We start from the raw sequence: 17,545 nt of genomic DNA on the forward strand, positions 1-17,545 counted from the left end.
CTGCTCTCTCAGGCCCCGTCAGGTAATCCAAGCCTCAGAGGTCAGCAAGTTTCCCGGCAGCAGGACGAGGGGGAGAAGGAGAAAAGGCTGCAGCTCCAGAGAGAAGGAGACAAAGTAGTCTGGTGCTGGATTCACTGGTGATTTGTAAGAGTTAATCAACACCTCTAGACCTGCTTCATCATTTTTACCCACACGCTCAACGACAGGAGGTTGGACGGCCGTGGGAGGTGTCGGTTAAGGGCACGGGGGAGAAATCCAATAACTGTTTAAAAGCTGATAAATATGCAAGTTGCACGATCATCAGGTGCTAACTGAAACAGCTTTGACGATGAAAAAGGAGACTATTATAAGCGATGCAGAATCGCCGCGTGTGCTAGTCCCCTCATCAGCATTTCGGGCGGAAAGAGAGAAAGTTTGCGTTATTCCTCTTCTTGACAGGAAGCTGGTCTGCAGTATCGTGGCGTCTTGGCTTCCACTGGGGTGACTCTGAGATAATTTTTGGGTGTCCGCCAAGTGCGTTTCACCCCCCCAAGCACTTTGATTCTCACAGAGTGGCTCTCGAACGCCCAGTTCCGATGATCGATAGGTCCTAATGGACGAGCGGTCACACTCAGCGTGACATTAAAAAACATAACACCGAAATTCTGAGCCTTTTTTCCCCCAAAGCCACATTTCTTCGTGGCGTCATAAATCAATCAATCACATTTTATCTGGGTGATTTAATTTTTATGATCGGATCAAATATGCAGGAGTCGTCGCAAGAATATGTTGTACAGGTTTTTGAACTTAGCAAGTTTTAAAGTGTTTAAAATACACTTTGATGACGTTGATTGCATCTATGTTTAATCTATAGCCAGGAGCCTGCAACATTAAACATACAGCTGGCCTGTGTCTGTCCAGATAAGGAGGTGCCTACACCAGCCAGAGGGAGGTGTGCTTGACCAGCTCAAGCCAAAAATAGACTTCAATTAGAACGATATTGAAGTGGAAGCAAAGTCCTCAGAGGAAGGTCTCTCCACTCGGCAGCCATCTTGGGACAGTTGCTTTGGGCTAACAAAACCAGGCTCCGTTCTAAATGGAGGGGGGAGCGGGACAGACCTGCACTTTCAATGGTTACAGTGAAATAAATACTGCAAGTATAGATTTAAAATAAACTTTAAAACTATAGAGCCCCTGGTGACATTGCTGGAAAAAAGTTATAGCCTGGCCACAATTTATAATGTAGTTTTAATGCCTTATTAACTCGTGCTTGCGTAATATTTTTTCCCCAAATGTCACCAGGGGGGGCTCCCTATAAAACACGATTTTCAACAGGTTATATTTTCCCTTAGAAACCTCTTTTACGGCTCAATCCGGATTCACCGATGTGCATTATACTTTGAGTGGTGACTAGTTATACGGCTGCAGACGAGCGTGCTGGTTAAGATGCCCTTGACTCAACTTGCACCAGTCTGAAATCAGTTATGAGATTACATGTATCACACACATGCATGTATATCGGTGGAAACTGTACTGGCTCTTTAGAAAAATACTCAAACAGGGATTGTAGTTCAGATATAATTACCAATCAGTAAAAGTGACCAGTCTAAATATAAATCTAAATTATTTATAAAACCTCCAGGAAACAATTTGTCTCTGGAGTCTTTGTTGCCTGAAAACCTCCAGGAACCAAGAAAGGGTCCCACACATGACCCCTGTCAAAACTCACATTTACTTTTGATAACAATAAAGTCTTTTTGATAAATAGTCTCCTGGCTGCAGCTTATAGACATAGTGTACTCAACATTGCAAGAAAATAAGCACATCAAATCCCTTGTCTTCAAAAGTACGTTTCATTTAAGTTTTTAAAATGTCATTGCTTCGGTTTAAGGTCTAGAAAATGCAGTGGTAGTTGTTTCTGATGATAGTCCTGTATGTCAACACAATGTGTTCACATTACCCCTTCATTTTGTTATAATAAATACATGAATTTAACATCTTTATTTTTGACTTTTCTTCTCATATGTTGCAGTTCTTTTCTGGGCCCACAATTGTATTTAATATCTCAGAGTGAGAAAAACAGAACATCTCATTGTCCTGCGGCGCAGTAGCTGAACTGCTGATTAAATTCAAATGCTTTTTTTTCATTGTGTGTTTGTGCTCCTACACAACCATATGTCTTTTGTACTCTTCTGAGCATTGTTTAGAATACCAGAGCTTATTTCTTATGCTGAGGCTGCTTAATGAGATGTGTATTTCTGCAGTTTTAAACAAGTGAACCCCACAGTAAAGAAAACGAGGTGCAGACAAAAAGCTAATAAATAATAGATTTCTCTGACACTGACTAAAATATAATATTTCAACAGCAGTTTAGTAGAGTATCTGCCAGCGTGTGTACAACAGTATTTAACAAATACTTTCTCCTCAAAGCTGTGTAGCAGATCCATTTGTTGAAACTGTGCTGCCACCTACAGTTGCCAGTGTGTAAGTGTGTGAGTTGTGGCCCAATACTGGTAATAGAACAACTAATAGTAATTCTGGCAGCAGAGGAGCAGCAGCAGTAATAGTACTTTTGAAAAATAAATCAGCAAGGGTTAGGAAACTTACTCGGACAATTTGAGGTTGATATCTGAACAAGGAAATGATGCACTGTTCATTTAATCTAGATAATATTTTTTCAATTCCAGGATGTGGGGTCTTATGAAGGTTATTGTAATGACTTGATACTGCTGATAGAGTTGCACACACACACACACACACACACACACACACACACACACACACACACACACACACACACACACACACACACACAGGTCGAGATAAACTGTGGTAAAGGATATTTCCACTTCGACTCTTAATATGATCTCCATCCAATTCCTGTCAGAGTCCCTAATTAATACACAGTTTAATGGTCAGTGAGACGTGGCTGATGGTGTCTATTCTGAGAACATCACATGAAAACATCCCGTCAAGGGTAAGATAAGGACGTGTCCTTCAACCTTCTCCTCCTATAGTCAGAGATGACCAGAGACTTTAGATTGGACACAGCAGAACTGGCTGAGACCCAGAATGTGCTGAGGGAAGTGCAAGTCATCGTCAAGGGCAAAGAGCAGCGGATGTAGAGTCTGCTCTGGAGTCAGGCCAGATGGCAGGTGACACACTGCCAAACAGCATGAAACAAACATATGTAGAGCATGTATTACTATTTGTAATAAACTAGCAGAGATAGAAAATACAGAAGAGAACATATTAATATGTATGTTTTATATATAAATATAATAAAATAAAACAATAAAAAATCTAATCAAATAGAGTAACCAATAATAATTCAAAAAATCAATTACAAACACACAAAACGTGTGTGTGTGTGTGTGTGTGTGTGTGTGTGTGTGTGTGTGTGTGTGTGTGTGTGTGTGTGTGTGTGTGTGTGTGAGTGTGAGTGTGTGTGTGTGAGAGAATATGCTGCAGGTCTGATTCTTTAAAACATCTAGTAAACATCTAGAAATATCACCTGAATGTCGAACTGGACGATACATTTAAGGAAGTATCCTCACTACAGTTTCATGGAGGATATTTTATATAGGAAATTAAGTATGCTAGGATAGTTGCAATAACAATCATCTGCCACCTGATGGCAGTATAACACAGTGAACACAACATGGTTGAAGATGTTTGTGGCTTTAAATGCACTTTGTAAATCTCTGCACGCTCATGAATCACCATCGGCAGAAAACAGTGTAATCCTCTCAGGAATGTAAAGCCGACACCCTGGCAATAAATATCACACTTCATGCTGCACCGGATGTTGATTGATTGATTCAACTTGGGCAACTAAAAAAAATGAGAGTGAGCCATAACTCATTCACTCATTCGCTCCTGCCGCCACTTCACTGCTGCCCGGTTTGTTTTTAGATTTAATTTTTGCAGCCCTGTCGTAGAAAGTGATGAATTATTTAGTCATGGTCGTGCAGCATCCTTGAGAATCTTGTACAGCAAACTAAATATTCTCCGAAGAAAAACTGGGAGCGCTGCCTTTATCTGTTGTACTTATCAAATATGCAACAACTTGCCCAAAGATCTTCGAGCAGCCTAAAATTTATCCCTCATACATTTTTAAAGTTCTTAGGAATGAACGCATTATTCTATTATTTTAATATTGCCTAGTGATTATTGTGAAGTAAGTGGTAAGGGTAGTTTTTCTTTACTCTTATTGGGGGTTAAGAAGAGAGGATGCCACACCTTGTTAAGCCTCATGAGACAAACTGTGATTTGTGCATATGGACTATACAAGGTCAAGGTCACGAGGTTAAACTCGTGTCACAGATCTGCATTAACCTAAAGCAAATTGATTGGACTACTTTGACCTATGACCCTCTCTGACATCATTCCTTCGTTCTGCACTCAGCTCTTGCCGTTATCTCCGTTTTACCTCTTTTCATGTCCCTGCTTCATCATTTTCCATATTTAGCTCGGCTCAGTTTGGCTCAGGAGCCGGAGAAGTAAGCCCCAGTGCTGTTTTCATCAGTGACAGATCTCAGCTCCATCTGCTGCAGCGCTTCATCTCTATTGTGACTGAAATGTTCTTCATCACTCACTACACTGTCCGCACATTTATAACGTCCTGCCTGCAAAGTCAAACCCAGCATGGGTTTATATGAGTGGTTACAGGTTATTTATTGATGTCAGATTTATAGATTTGAGTTTTGAGTACACAGATATAGATTCTAACATAATAAAGATGCTAATCAGTGGTCAGAGGCAGCGAGCACAACCCTGAGTTATTGAGATTCATAGATCTACACCAGACTGGCTCCAGTAAGTTCAACATTAATTGGGCACAAAATTAACATCACATAATATAACACAAGTTAAAGCAATGACTATGAGCAGAGATCACGTTGAACAAGGTAAGAATTATGCTATAATACTATTTAATTCAGCTCATTTATCTGCATTGCCGGCCCATTATTTAATGCTAACGTTAGCGACTATTCATTAGCTTTTTTCTATACACGCTGACTAAAAAATAACAAATAGATAAATATCGCCACCATTTAATCTTAGGTAGCAAAACAATAGAAGTTGTTGTTACCCAGCTTGATCTAGCATACGCATATAAAAACGGTAGCTAAATTTAAGCTAGCCCGAGTTATGCTCCTCAAGCTAGACACTAAATAATGGAGCTAAAATGGAGGGGCCATCTTGAATTTCAAAGTCAGGTGTGGTGAGGTTCCTTCGACCTTCCCAGCTGAAATTCCAACTTGCGGTGGTGTTCCATTTGCAACGTCCGAGGTTAAATGGAACGACCCCATTAGCGGCACATGCTAAGTGCTAGCTAACTACTTCACTGCATTATTTTTGATTCGTGTATAGATGCAGAGGAAAATATGGCTTCTAAAACTTTGACGCTAATGTGAACAGGACTGGACATAAACTGTGAGGTACAGAGATAATAAGAGTAATAAGATTTATAAAGTAAAATATAACCTTTATGCTAACAGTAGCCTAACTAACTGTTACATCTGTCACAGTGGCAGGCTTTTAATTAAATCATGATTGAATCAGCAGCACCGTGGCACACAGGTAAAGGGACACATGAGAAAACAATTATAGAAAATGATTTAACAACAATTTAGAGCCATGACCTCTCTCCTGGCAAAAGCTGATTTAATATGGCAGCACGGAGACGTCCATACACCGGCCTGATGACTCAATTGAGCTTCATTCATTTAAGTGTCTAAGTGACCGCTCATCTAAAAGATTTGTGCCCGCAGGAGATAATTTGACCGACGCTATGGGAGCATCGACCAGAAAACCTTTTGTCCAGTAGTCTATACGCTGTGCACATACAGCCTTGAAGAATGTAGACATGCATCTCCTGAGGGTGATTTCAATGTGGACTTTGGAATAACTCTTCTGGTCATATCGACAGCTGTTCCATGAGACCCCCCCCCCCCCCCCCCTCAGCTCCTTCTGGCAAATCCAGACCAGAGGTTGTGGTGTAATTTTGTTTACGACCTCCAGCTTAATGGATCCATTAGGCACAATGCAAAGCTGTAGCTCAAATGAATGCACATTGAAACATTTAACCCACACATATTAGTTGTTGAAGCATAAAAACACTAAAAGTTGGTAGAAAATATCCTTAGAAATACTTCTCTCATCGAGAGAGCATCCGATTTTGAATATCCACACGTGGCCACAGTATTGATTTTCACGTCAGGCCTTTTGGCTTTGTATTATCTGGTGTTGATCGCTTAGCAGATGGCGTCTATGAATATAACATGTATTAGTTCCTAGTCTTGTCACATGGTCTCTTTGTAGAGGGCACACTATGTTGCAGCATCATTCTGCAGAAAGCTGAAGTTGCAGAGGTGGGAGGGGGAGAGAGAGAGAGATACATGAGAATAATGTCATATAACGTCAGTGCATCCTCTGATGTTGAATAGTTGATATGTTGAATAGTGGGCTCCAGAGAATATGAATAACAATACAGTGTGTGTATGATGAGGATGTTTGATTAGAAAACAGATTTACTTTCTTTTCTGTGTTTCTAACAATTGAGTTTAAATATTTTCAGAGATTAAATGGAAATACTATCACGAGTTTTGCAGGAGTTTGTCTTCCGATATATCAATCCATGGACCAATCACTGTCCTTTGCTTTATTTGTCTATGAATTGTACTGTCTGCTGAGGAAACATCCATGATGCCCTCCTCATGTGATGGAAAAAAGGGAAGGCAGCGGAATGGAAGGGGAGGCAGAGGACATGCAGTTTTTATGAAGCATTCATGTTGTTGATGTTTTTTTACTCCCTGTCTGCTTCTGACACTGAAACGTGAGGGGAAGTAGGGGTGGGGGGGTGTAGGTGTCAATGTATGGCACCATGTTTCTACACTCACATTTTACACACGCACTCAGTGACTGTATATTAGGATCAGGATATTAATTTCTATCTTACGCCCTTCCATCTCTCTCACCACTGTTCTCTCTCCCCATCTGTCTCCAGGAGGGAGGTGCCATGGAAAAGCCATGGTCAGAGGGAGGGAAGACGTGAGGAGAAAAAATCCTGTTTGAAGGCATTCCGCAGCTCTGGCGCCCTCATCTATTGTACCTCAGTTATGCAAGACGCAACAACACCTATTGTGAGAGAAAAACCTTGAGCAGAGAGGAAAACTGTGGAGAAAGAAGCAGAGGGGAGCACGTTGGACAGATTGAAAGAAGGAGCGCTGCTGCAGGATTCCCACTGTGCTGAACACGGGACTGCGTGACAGGTCTGTGCAAGGCACAGGGAGAGAGGGAGGAGAGAGGAGAGAAGGGAGGAAGGTAGGATAGGAAGAAGGGGGAGGGGAAGGCAATTCGGCGCAGTGCAAGCTGACTGGATGAGTAGCAGCCGCGACACAGGCACCAGCATCAGCATCAGCACCCCTAGCTGTAGCATCCTTCTGTGTGGCTGCTGGAGAATGTCTTGTGGCTGCTGTAGCATCACCATCACCCACATACACACACCAGTATCCAGACACAGAGGTTCCCACCTCTCGCCTTACACACACACATGATGTGGTGGCCACCAGAGAGGAGTTAGTAAGTGACGGAGCTTGGGGGACACGGGAGGAGCAAGCAGGGGACGACTGGAGGTAGTGCAAGCCGGAGGAGGGCTGGAACGACGGCGACTGGAGCAGCAGCAGCAGCAGTAGCAGCGGCACCATGGCACAAGCCGCCAAGCAGCTCCGCAAGACCAAGGACCTTGCAGAGGCCGCCGCCCAGGAGCAGAGGGAGAAGGAGGAGGAAAAGTTAAAAAAGAGGAATCGATCCAGGGACCGCAGGCGCAAGGTATGGCTGGCTGTCTCATGAGACATGGAAGGTGATGGGATTTCTCACATCCGTCTTTCCCCACCTCTACCTGTCTTTCTCTCTACAAGTCTCTCTGCATCTATTGTGCGTGATTGGCAAGGCTGCAGTTACACATTTATAATCCCACATATGGTCTCGCAGCCTCAGCTGGTGTGTGCGTGCGTGCGTGCAGGCTAACCAGTCAGGCACATATGCTCTGGTGCAGGTTGTGCTTGCGCTCCATCCGATATTCAGCTACAGGGGAAGGAAAATGAGGCTGATGATGAAAATGATGATTGCTGTAAGGTGGAAGTTGTTGATAGAATAACAGATTCTTATTGAGAAGCGCTTTGTGCTATTACATGGCTGCAGCTCATTCATTTTAATGCAATGCAAGTTCAGTGCACTGCATACACACATATTTGTATGCATGTAATCACATCCTCATTGATATGCCCTGCATCCTCTCTTTTCTACGAAACGGTGTTGGTCTTATATTCGGTGTTTCCCCCATATTACAGCTTTTTTTTCATTGGGGTAGATATAAAATGGAGGGGGAAGATGGAGGTACACCCTAATAATAACCCATCTGTGTATCTGTTTGGTTGCATTCTGCATGTGTTGTCCATTGAAGACATCTATGCTAGTTATATTATAAATAACAGTATTTGTCGCCAGTATTATTAATCGTGCAGTAAGTGAATATTTAAAGGAATTGTCACTAACTAGACATGCAGTTAATCTTCCTGTGAGCATTACAGCTCTCAGTCACCCCTGCGTTTCACTCTCTTCTTCAGGCTCCTGCTCTGGCTCTGCCTTTGGGTGCAGATTTTTTGGGGTTGCGCTTGCACGCACGCTTGGCAGCACAGAACAATTTGTGAAAGATACTTGTTGAACAGATTTAACAACGTATGGATTTCAAAAAAAAATAATTTTCAACATCACGATGTGGAGATTGTACAACGTGTGTGTGCATGTAAAACAAAGAGGGTAAGAGGGTTTGTCAGAAAGACAAAGGGAAAGAGGCAGAGTACAAACATAAATGGAATCTGCAGAGGGAGCTGGGGCTGCTCACTGCTCATGGGGTGTCATTTCTTTTCTCTTTAGTTAATGTTCAGCGAAAAACTGATTATGTAGATTGTTGTTTGCTGAGGGTGTCAGCTGGTTGTGCAGATTTACTTTTCATTGATAGAAACTAGAAAACTGTTGAAAATGTGATGTATGCATGTAAAGTTGTGGCTACAGTAACACAGTATCACTTACAGTATGTTGACTCTATATTTTTAGCAAAATCTGTAATATTCTCCATTCCCTATTCTGTTCTTAGCACTTTTCTTGATTCACCAATATTCCATAGGTTAATCAAGTGATTTGAATTGATCTTTTATACATGACAATATCCAGAATGTGATGTAAGTAGAAACCCCTACGTAATTAAAACAAACACATGTGTACAAACACAATATGTTTGTACAACAACATAAAAGAAATCAAATGGTACAAATTGCCACCAACACATCAGTTATTTGAAGATTACTCCGTCGTAAACTGGATTACATTGGATTGGATTTAGCATGAATGGATCTTGTCATTTTCCTGTATTCGTTTTTTTAATAAGGTTAAAAAGCTAAAATGAGGTTGGCATGAGTTTGAATTTCAGCTATGATTAAAAGCAAAAAACAAACTTTTTTGAAAAATGAAATTTGAAACACACTGAGATGAAAACTGACGGAAGAAATTGTTACCAGGATACATATTTTGTCTTTTAGTGTTAATACATTTGAAATTAAGCCAGTTAACCAACTTCAGTCACTCCACTCACACCAGATGCCAAGATTATTATTTATTTTTATCAACTGCAGGTAGGAATACTATCAAAAATATATTACAGGGAAATATAATCTGTTTTTTGTGGCACACAATTTATCAGTTTATGAAATAACGACTTCATAAATGATCAAACTAAAAAGCAACAACTTTGGCTGTATCAGTTACCCGGGTTGTTTAATGAGTATATTAGCTGTGCAAGAGTTTTGCATCAAAATCATAGCAAAATTAGTCAGGTCATCAAAAAACATTGAGAATTCAACATTTCCTCCTGTGGACTATGGATCCAGATGGAGCGAGGGAGCAAGTCAAAGACAGAGGAGGCACAGGCAGGTCTTAATGTCCTGAGGATGTTAATTAGCTTCCTTCGATGTAAATCAAACTTGGCAACGTGGCATCTCTCTGCTCTACTCCCATCGCACAAAGGTCATCCACTGCAGTGCCAACAGAGATCCTGTGATAACTGTGGATCGGCTGGACAGTAATCTAGTTACAGGAGGGAAAGTGCAGGGCCGCTCTGCTAGCTCTGCTGTCTCAGGTGCGTGTTATGAGTCCGACAGTTGGTTTGGAATAGATCCACGACCTTTGTCAGCTTCTTCTAGCATTTGTCGTATATCTGGAAAATGGAAAGGTTGACTATTAAGAGAAGAACAAGAGCAGAAATGTCAGATAGGCAGACTGAAGTATGATATACTGATGTACTTTTGTTTTTTGTCAAGGGGGTGCGTGCTGCGTGGGGGAAGCACTGATTAGACCTGACAGGAAATAACATAAGAGTAAATACACTTCTACGTGCAAATTCAATGGGAATCAACATTTATATTTTTCTACTAAGTCCACAGACTAGCTACAGTATAGTTGCTCTTTACCACAAGGTAATAAAATCATCAGGCAGTTTGAAATCCAGCCAAATCCAATGCATTGTCAATAAACTGTGGCCACATTGACAGTATGTATTCTTGACCCGCGGGCTGTAACCTTATCAATATGGATCACTCGATCACTATCTATCTCGCTAGCTTTGCTTTGGTCAGTAGGTTTATTGATCCCTGCCGTATGTTTACCGGCAGCATGTCACAACAGGCTCATGATTGTCGTAGATTTCTGCAGCCATGAATTATAAATGTCCTGATCAGGTTTTTTTGGCCTCGATCACAACCATTGTCGGAAACCACTAAATGAGTTGGAAACCAAACCTTCTCTTGGGCCGCAGTCAGCTGGCATGAGACTCATACTAATAATAACATCCTTTAAATAAGCTTCGCTCTTCCATGGCCGTGATAAGATAAGGAAAGAAGAATGGAATGACGTGACTGAGGCAGAACATCAAATTGCCATAAAGATTGTTTGAGTTCATTGTCAGTTCCTTGTGACCGATGAGAGCGACTAATCTGGGACATGAAAGCTTTTACGGGAGGAACTCCGCGTGAGGCTCTTGGGCACTGCACGTTGTCCCGTTTCCTTCAGGCCTGCACTTAATACAATGGATCCAATCATCTGCTAATGGACAGTGGGTGCTCTCGCTTGCTTGTATTTTCTAAGGAGCTGTGTGCACATAGTTTGTGTGTGTGTGAGTGAAACAAAAACAGGGCTTCAGGGTATCTCACTCCACTTTTATGTAACCTTATGGATACTTGGGCCTAATTAGTCAAAACTCTCTTCTGTGTCTCTCCCTCTTTCACTGCCTCTTGTCTTCACCCAAAACAACATACAGGATGATGACATCCGAAGTTGTTTTCAGTGATGCCTAACATTGGTAATTAAAGATGATATAGGGCAGCACATTGGTGCAGTGGTTAGCGCTGCCGCCTCACAGGAAGAAGGCTTGAATCCCAGCTTGGTCCTTCTGTTTGGAGTTTGCATGTTCTCCCCTGTGTCTTTGAGGGTTGTCTCCGGGTACTACAGCTTTCTCCCTTAGTCCAAAGAGATGCAGACTGAGGTTCGGTTAATTGGAGACTGTAAAATGTCCATGACCCTCAGAGGATAAGGGGTATAGAGAATGGATAGTATAAATGATAGACAAGAAAAAAATTATCCTCATTTTGCTATTTTTATATTCCAGAGCTTTGGGTGTAAATTAATAGATCATTTGGGTAATTTGTGTCATTGCAGTTCACAGCACAAAGGTGAAGAGAGTTTTCCTCTCTGAAAAATCACCCAATACTCCTCTGACAACTGAACTGCAAGAGCATTGGCCTCAGGTTAGACAATTTAAATCTACAAGAAACCCAAATGATGACACAAGAAAACATAAGATTCTGCTCCTCAATCACATGACAAACCTTTACATTTCACACAGGGAACCCTGGTCAGCTGCTGTCTTTTGCTAGACCAGTTTCTTTGCAAACCAGGTGTCACATCGTTGGAGATGTTGTGCACAAAGATGCAATTCTGCCCAATTTCAATAGTGTTGCATGTTGTCCCAGATTCAAAGGAAGAGGAGGTTTGAAAAGAATACTTTCATACACTGTGTATTTGTGTGGGGAGGGGGAGGAAATGAGCATGTTTACGTGCGCCCATGGGACTGGAGCTCTTTAGGAAGTGTCCTAGAATCCAAGGGTCTAATTTGTGTGAGAGTCATCTGTGCTTTTTTGCGGTTAACCTGTGTCTTCCTGTGGAATTAGCCATTCTTAAGTTTGGGTACAGTATGTGATTATATATTTGTTACTGATTTTAGTTTTTTGCTTAGAGCCACATTTATAATTTCTTTTTGTTACTAGTGACCAGAGAACACTGAACAAAGATGTCAGATAAACATGAATGGTTATGGCTAACGTGTTTGCCTGCGTAGATTAGAATAGTACCTGTCTGGACCCCACGAGTCGAGTTGTGCTTGGACAAAAGGTTTGAAGCAACATTTTGATTGAGTCAGTCACATTGGCTAGTATATGTAGGCATACTTGATTTTTTTTGGTGCACTCGCCAGTAATCAAGGAAATTGTCTGACTGGGGTTGTGTTTAGACACAAGGTTCAGACACAAGGTTCAGACACAAGGTTCAGACAAAATAAAACCATTTGAAGCTGCTTAGCTTTGTCTGTCATTCAGGTACAGTGGTTTCTTTCTTTCCCTATGACTCAAATTATACAGAAAACAACAAATGGCCTAAAAGAGGATAAAAGGCTAAAAATATCTTAAAGCTGTGCAGAGCTTAAAAGGTGAATGTTTGCGTAATATGTGTTATTTCAGTTATTTAACCCAATATTAGCAAATTATTATTTTTGCTGCTATACCTATAACCTCACCTTCATGTGATAAAAACCTCTTTTATACTTTGTCAGGAGGTGCAAGGTATGGCGAGAGCCTTTACATTGAATTAGTCATTGAAAATAGACAAAAGCTAAAGTAATTGGCCGCAAGGTCATATGGACCAGTGCCTTTTCATCCCCGCTGAGGAACGGGAGGGCAGGATGAGCCAAGGTCAAGCAGAGCAGAAAGGAGCAGCACTCAGCCCAGCCTGAAAGCAGCCACAGGCTATATTTACCTGTCAGCCTTGGATTACGCTGCATCTGAGACCAGAGCTGGACATGCATCCGCACACACACCACAACTGTGTGCGAGCCGAGCACCTGCTCCGATCATGTATCTGACGTTGCCCCAGATCTGTACCTGCTCAGACAACACAGGAAGATTCCAGAGTAGAGGCATGATGGCCGATGTTTATCAGACCTCACGAGGGCTTATCTGGGACTCGACGCCCATATTTTGATCTGGAGATCAAGGTGACTTCATATAAGCATGTCTATGTCAAGCACCTTTGATAAGAATCAGGAAAGTCAGTTTACGCTGTTAATGCAAAACTTTGCTTGGCTACCAATGTCTGTGTACCTGCAATTCTAGTGCATTTACTGTTTTAATGGACCATATTTAATAGCTTGAAAGAATAGGCCTGTGAATGTAATTTTACGAAATGTTCATGTTAGATTCTAGAAATATCTACACAGGCATAGACAAACAAAATTGCTCTTTTTAGGCTAATGTCTACAAGACAAATTATTTAGTTCATAAATGCAAAAAATGTATAATAATAAAATCTGCCAATTTACATAGATAGACAGACAGACACTTTATTGATCCCATAGGAAATGAAGGCATCCCCTAGTTTTGAAAAAAAAAGTTGATTGGGTGAGTTTTCCATTGATAAATCTCTGAAAAAACAAGTTTCCCAATTCCACAATTTAGATATTTTGCCTTAGTACTGCTATTTAATGATACTGTCCTATCATTTTGCCTTTTATGATAGGACAGTAAGAACTGAACATACCCTATCGTACCAAAGCTTTTAGCAGAGTAATTGTAGGTTGAAGACCAGATCTTCACAAAATGTTTATCTTTTAGTGTGTGTTTTGGCTTTTAGAAAGTTCAGGTTCAGGCATTTGAACCATGAGTCGGCGTTTTAATACTTCAGCGAGCAGCAGCTGTTGAACCCTGTTGTGGTCAGAGAGTCAATGTGCCGATGGCCCGTTAGATCAACACGCAGTCGTCGAGTTCCTCAAGAGTAACAGCTCATATGCCAGCGTGCTAATCAGTGCATCCATCACCATTGTTAGCAAGGCCAGGCGGCACGAAGCTGTAAATCTTTTTTGGCAAAGTTTATCACGACCCTGGGGTCAGTGGACAGGTGGTGTGGAGTGACTGATGTTACCATGGTGATTACGGTGTGTCACAGCACGTGGCGGGATGATGAAGGGAGGGGGGAGATGGACGAGGGTAAACCTCAGCCGGAGATGAAAACCTGCTGCACAGAAAGTCAACCAGACACAAAATGCTGGAAGGGGGGGAAGAAGCGTGATGTGTTGGCTCCACTCTCAATCATGTGGATGCTGAATTTCATTTCAACTCACAGCAGCTCTGATGAGACTACATCAATAAGAAAAGATGACTCACACAGCCACTGTATTTCAGATATTTCTGAGATACGTCTTGCATCCCAAGTAGCTGCACTTCATATCAAAAAGGGACAATCTAAAATATACAACAGTCACAAAAACACGTCCCATTTACGTAATTGACCTACATGCAGCGTTTACTGCACCTAGTGCTAATGATGCACTTGACGTTGAGGGTCATTTGCAAAGTCAGTATGTGAGCACTGCTAATTCCGAAGAATCATTAGAGGAAGAGTGAAAGTGATACAGACTGGCACGATGCCACACGCACTGATACGCAGACCACGAGTACACACACACACACACACACACACACACACACACACACACACACACACACACACACACACACACACACACACTTTGAGCAGGAGCTGGGCATTATGTAATGGAATTAGTGCTCCTCAAGGTCTGCACAGATCATGTGGCCTGCAGGAGCCCTAATGCACTGGAGCAGCCGCTCTCAGGCACACCCTGACTCCATCACTTTGCTCTGCTGGCCTAAACACGTTCTACAGTTTATGTGTACCGGCTAATGGACGCAGGGCTTGATCAAAAATCGTTGGTTTCATACTGCGGTGGTTTTATTGTTTGTTAGTGTTGGTCTGTAGTGGTGAAGGCACATTTGTGGTGCAAATATGTATTCGTCACTCGCTCCACACAGACTTGATATTGATGTTGGGCCTTGAACAAAGATGAATTTGAGTTTTATGGTAATATTATGCAGAACCGCACATATATAATCAAATGCAATTTGATATAATTGCCCTGTCTGAGAGAGATGTTTATTAATTTCTTTTGTTTTCTCACAACATATTTCCAACTGATACCGTATTAACTAATCATGCATATTATTATAAACCACCCATCAGCTTAGTCGTACGCATGCGTCTTTGTGTGCACGTTCCCCGTGATGAGCAGGGGTGTCATGTCATTGGTTATTGCTGCGTGATGAAACTTCTTCACTCGCTCAATAACTAATCAATGTGAAGCGATTTTCTATTATCTAGAGGAAAACTTACTCTAAACAGGATTTCACGTCTCGAAAACGAAAATCAAAACAACAAAAGTGTAACATCGCTGGTTTCCAAGCAACCTTGCCAAGACCAGCTGCCATTCATTCACTGATATCACTTCACACTGTCTGATCCGACGGAGCTTGCATCAGCACTCATTGATGGCAGCCGGGCTGGGAGCACGACAGCTCAGGGTGACAGCGAGAACTCCAGACTGAGTGGTTCTCCTCAGTCGACTCCACATCCTCCAGTCATCTCTCCGCTACTTCCCCCCCCCCCCACCCCTCCTCGACATTCCTCTTCACCCTGTGGGTATGATATAGCATTTCTGGCTGTGAACGTACGACTCGTATGTGGAAAAAAACAAAAAGATGAATGGTAGCAATCACCAGCGCTGTAGGTTTCCCTGCACTGTCCTCGTCTGCTGTCGTCTGTACGGAGGCATTGAGTTGGAAAACCCACTTGTATAAATACTTCATTGCTAATTCAATTTTAAAATCTAGATGGAAGACGGCAAAAGGGAAGCGACTGTTTGTTCCCTCACTGTGCCCTCTGTGCTTTCGTCCATCAGCTGGCTTTTTGTCTCACTGCTTACCTCTTTCCCTCCCCCTCAGTATCTCCCTCTACCTGTTCTTCTCCATTCTCAAATCCAGTCTATTATTTCCTTGGGTTCGTAGCTCTTCTTTTCAGTCACTGCTTCAAATTTCTTTAAATGGTCGAAGAAAATGCTCGTTGTGTAGCTTTGTTGACTTAATTCCATGTTTCTGATTATATCCAGAATAGTGTATGTGAAAATTTGACTTGATCCGCCAAATGTCTCACTGATACATCAGGTGCTGACAATAAATACTTGAGCTTAAGACGTCATCCATCTCCAGGAAAACTTCATTCCTTCACCCTGCAATACTTCCACACAGAAATGTGCATGTATATGTCTAAAATATCAAATGAAAGGCAAAACCTGGTGCAGGCTGTTTGCCGTTTCTCCTCTCACCTTCCTGCTATCATCCATCTCTCCATCCGACCCTGAGACTCTTCCCTAATACCAAGATGATACTTTCCTAAACCCACTGATCCAGCATTGATACGTGAGAACGAGTGTGGAATAGCAGGCAGGGAACGAGTTAAACATTTCCACTTTCAAATTCAGGAAAACAGATGATGCTAAATCTGTTTATCTCTCTTCAACTCAATTTCCTTTATTTCACTGTTTTCCTGCAACATGACCTGTCATCGCTGAGCCATGCACAAGCATCACAATGTGTTTTATCTGGTTACGGTAACTCCAGTAAACAATCAGGTAGCACAAATCATCCATGGGAAAGCCGTCCATTAGCAGAGCTGGAGGCTGAGCTGGATAATAAAATGTTGACAGTGTTTTGCCAGAATAGCCTGTGAGTCATGAAAATACAATTCTTGTATTTAGATGATATCGAGTCACACAGGAACAGACGGAGAGGCAATATGGCTCTTCACTTGTCCTATTTGCATACCCATCGCAGGACTTAATCATAAAACGGTAGAAGGGAGGATTCAGAGTTTCATCTCCTCCCTCGGAAAATCGTCTTTGGCTCGGCGTCCTCGCCTCCGCTTTGTTTACTTCCTGTTGGCGTCTGTTACCGAAGTCACAAGAGCATGGAGCGGAGCCAGTGACTAAACTACAGACAGCGAGAAATTATCTCATCAGCACAGTCTTTCACTGCTGTTACTGTATCACCCAGTGTATGATTCATTCACACCAGCGCTCCTGTCCTGAGTCAAACCAGCCGTCGGACAGCGACATGACGACGGGAGTCTGCAGTGTCACACGTGGATCACTGCAACATCTTTCCCCTTCAACCCACACTTGAGTTTCTACCTTGTCCTTCTCCGTCTCGCATGTATGACTCACACAAAATATTTGTGGATCGTGGCCCGGTTGTAATGAAGCAGAGAGTCTGACTCAGCTCTTTTAGAGGTTTGACTGACTGACAGGGTGACAGGCTGTGTGCGCTGCTGG

The 17,545-nt window shown here is 42.2% G+C and overlaps 1 protein-coding gene across 3 annotated transcripts in view; it reads left to right on the forward strand.

The window, feature by feature from the left end:
- The first annotated feature begins 4,778 nt into the window (after window positions 1-4,778).
- ank1b (ankyrin 1, erythrocytic b) overlaps window positions 4,779-17,545 on the forward strand; it is a 60,889-nt gene continuing 48,122 nt past the window's right edge. For all 3 annotated transcript variants that reach the window (XM_034601778.1, XM_034601776.1, XM_034601777.1), the window contains exons 1-2: window positions 4,779-4,889; window positions 6,992-7,815. In XM_034601778.1, the coding sequence (XP_034457669.1) occupies window positions 7,690-7,815 (126 nt within the window). In that variant the 5' untranslated portion in view covers window positions 4,779-4,889; window positions 6,992-7,689. The remainder of the gene's footprint in view (window positions 4,890-6,991; window positions 7,816-17,545) is intronic.

This window comes from Hippoglossus hippoglossus, chromosome 12, assembly GCF_009819705.1.
Source record: "Hippoglossus hippoglossus isolate fHipHip1 chromosome 12, fHipHip1.pri, whole genome shotgun sequence".
Classification (NCBI taxonomy): domain Eukaryota; kingdom Metazoa; phylum Chordata; class Actinopteri; order Pleuronectiformes; family Pleuronectidae; genus Hippoglossus; species Hippoglossus hippoglossus.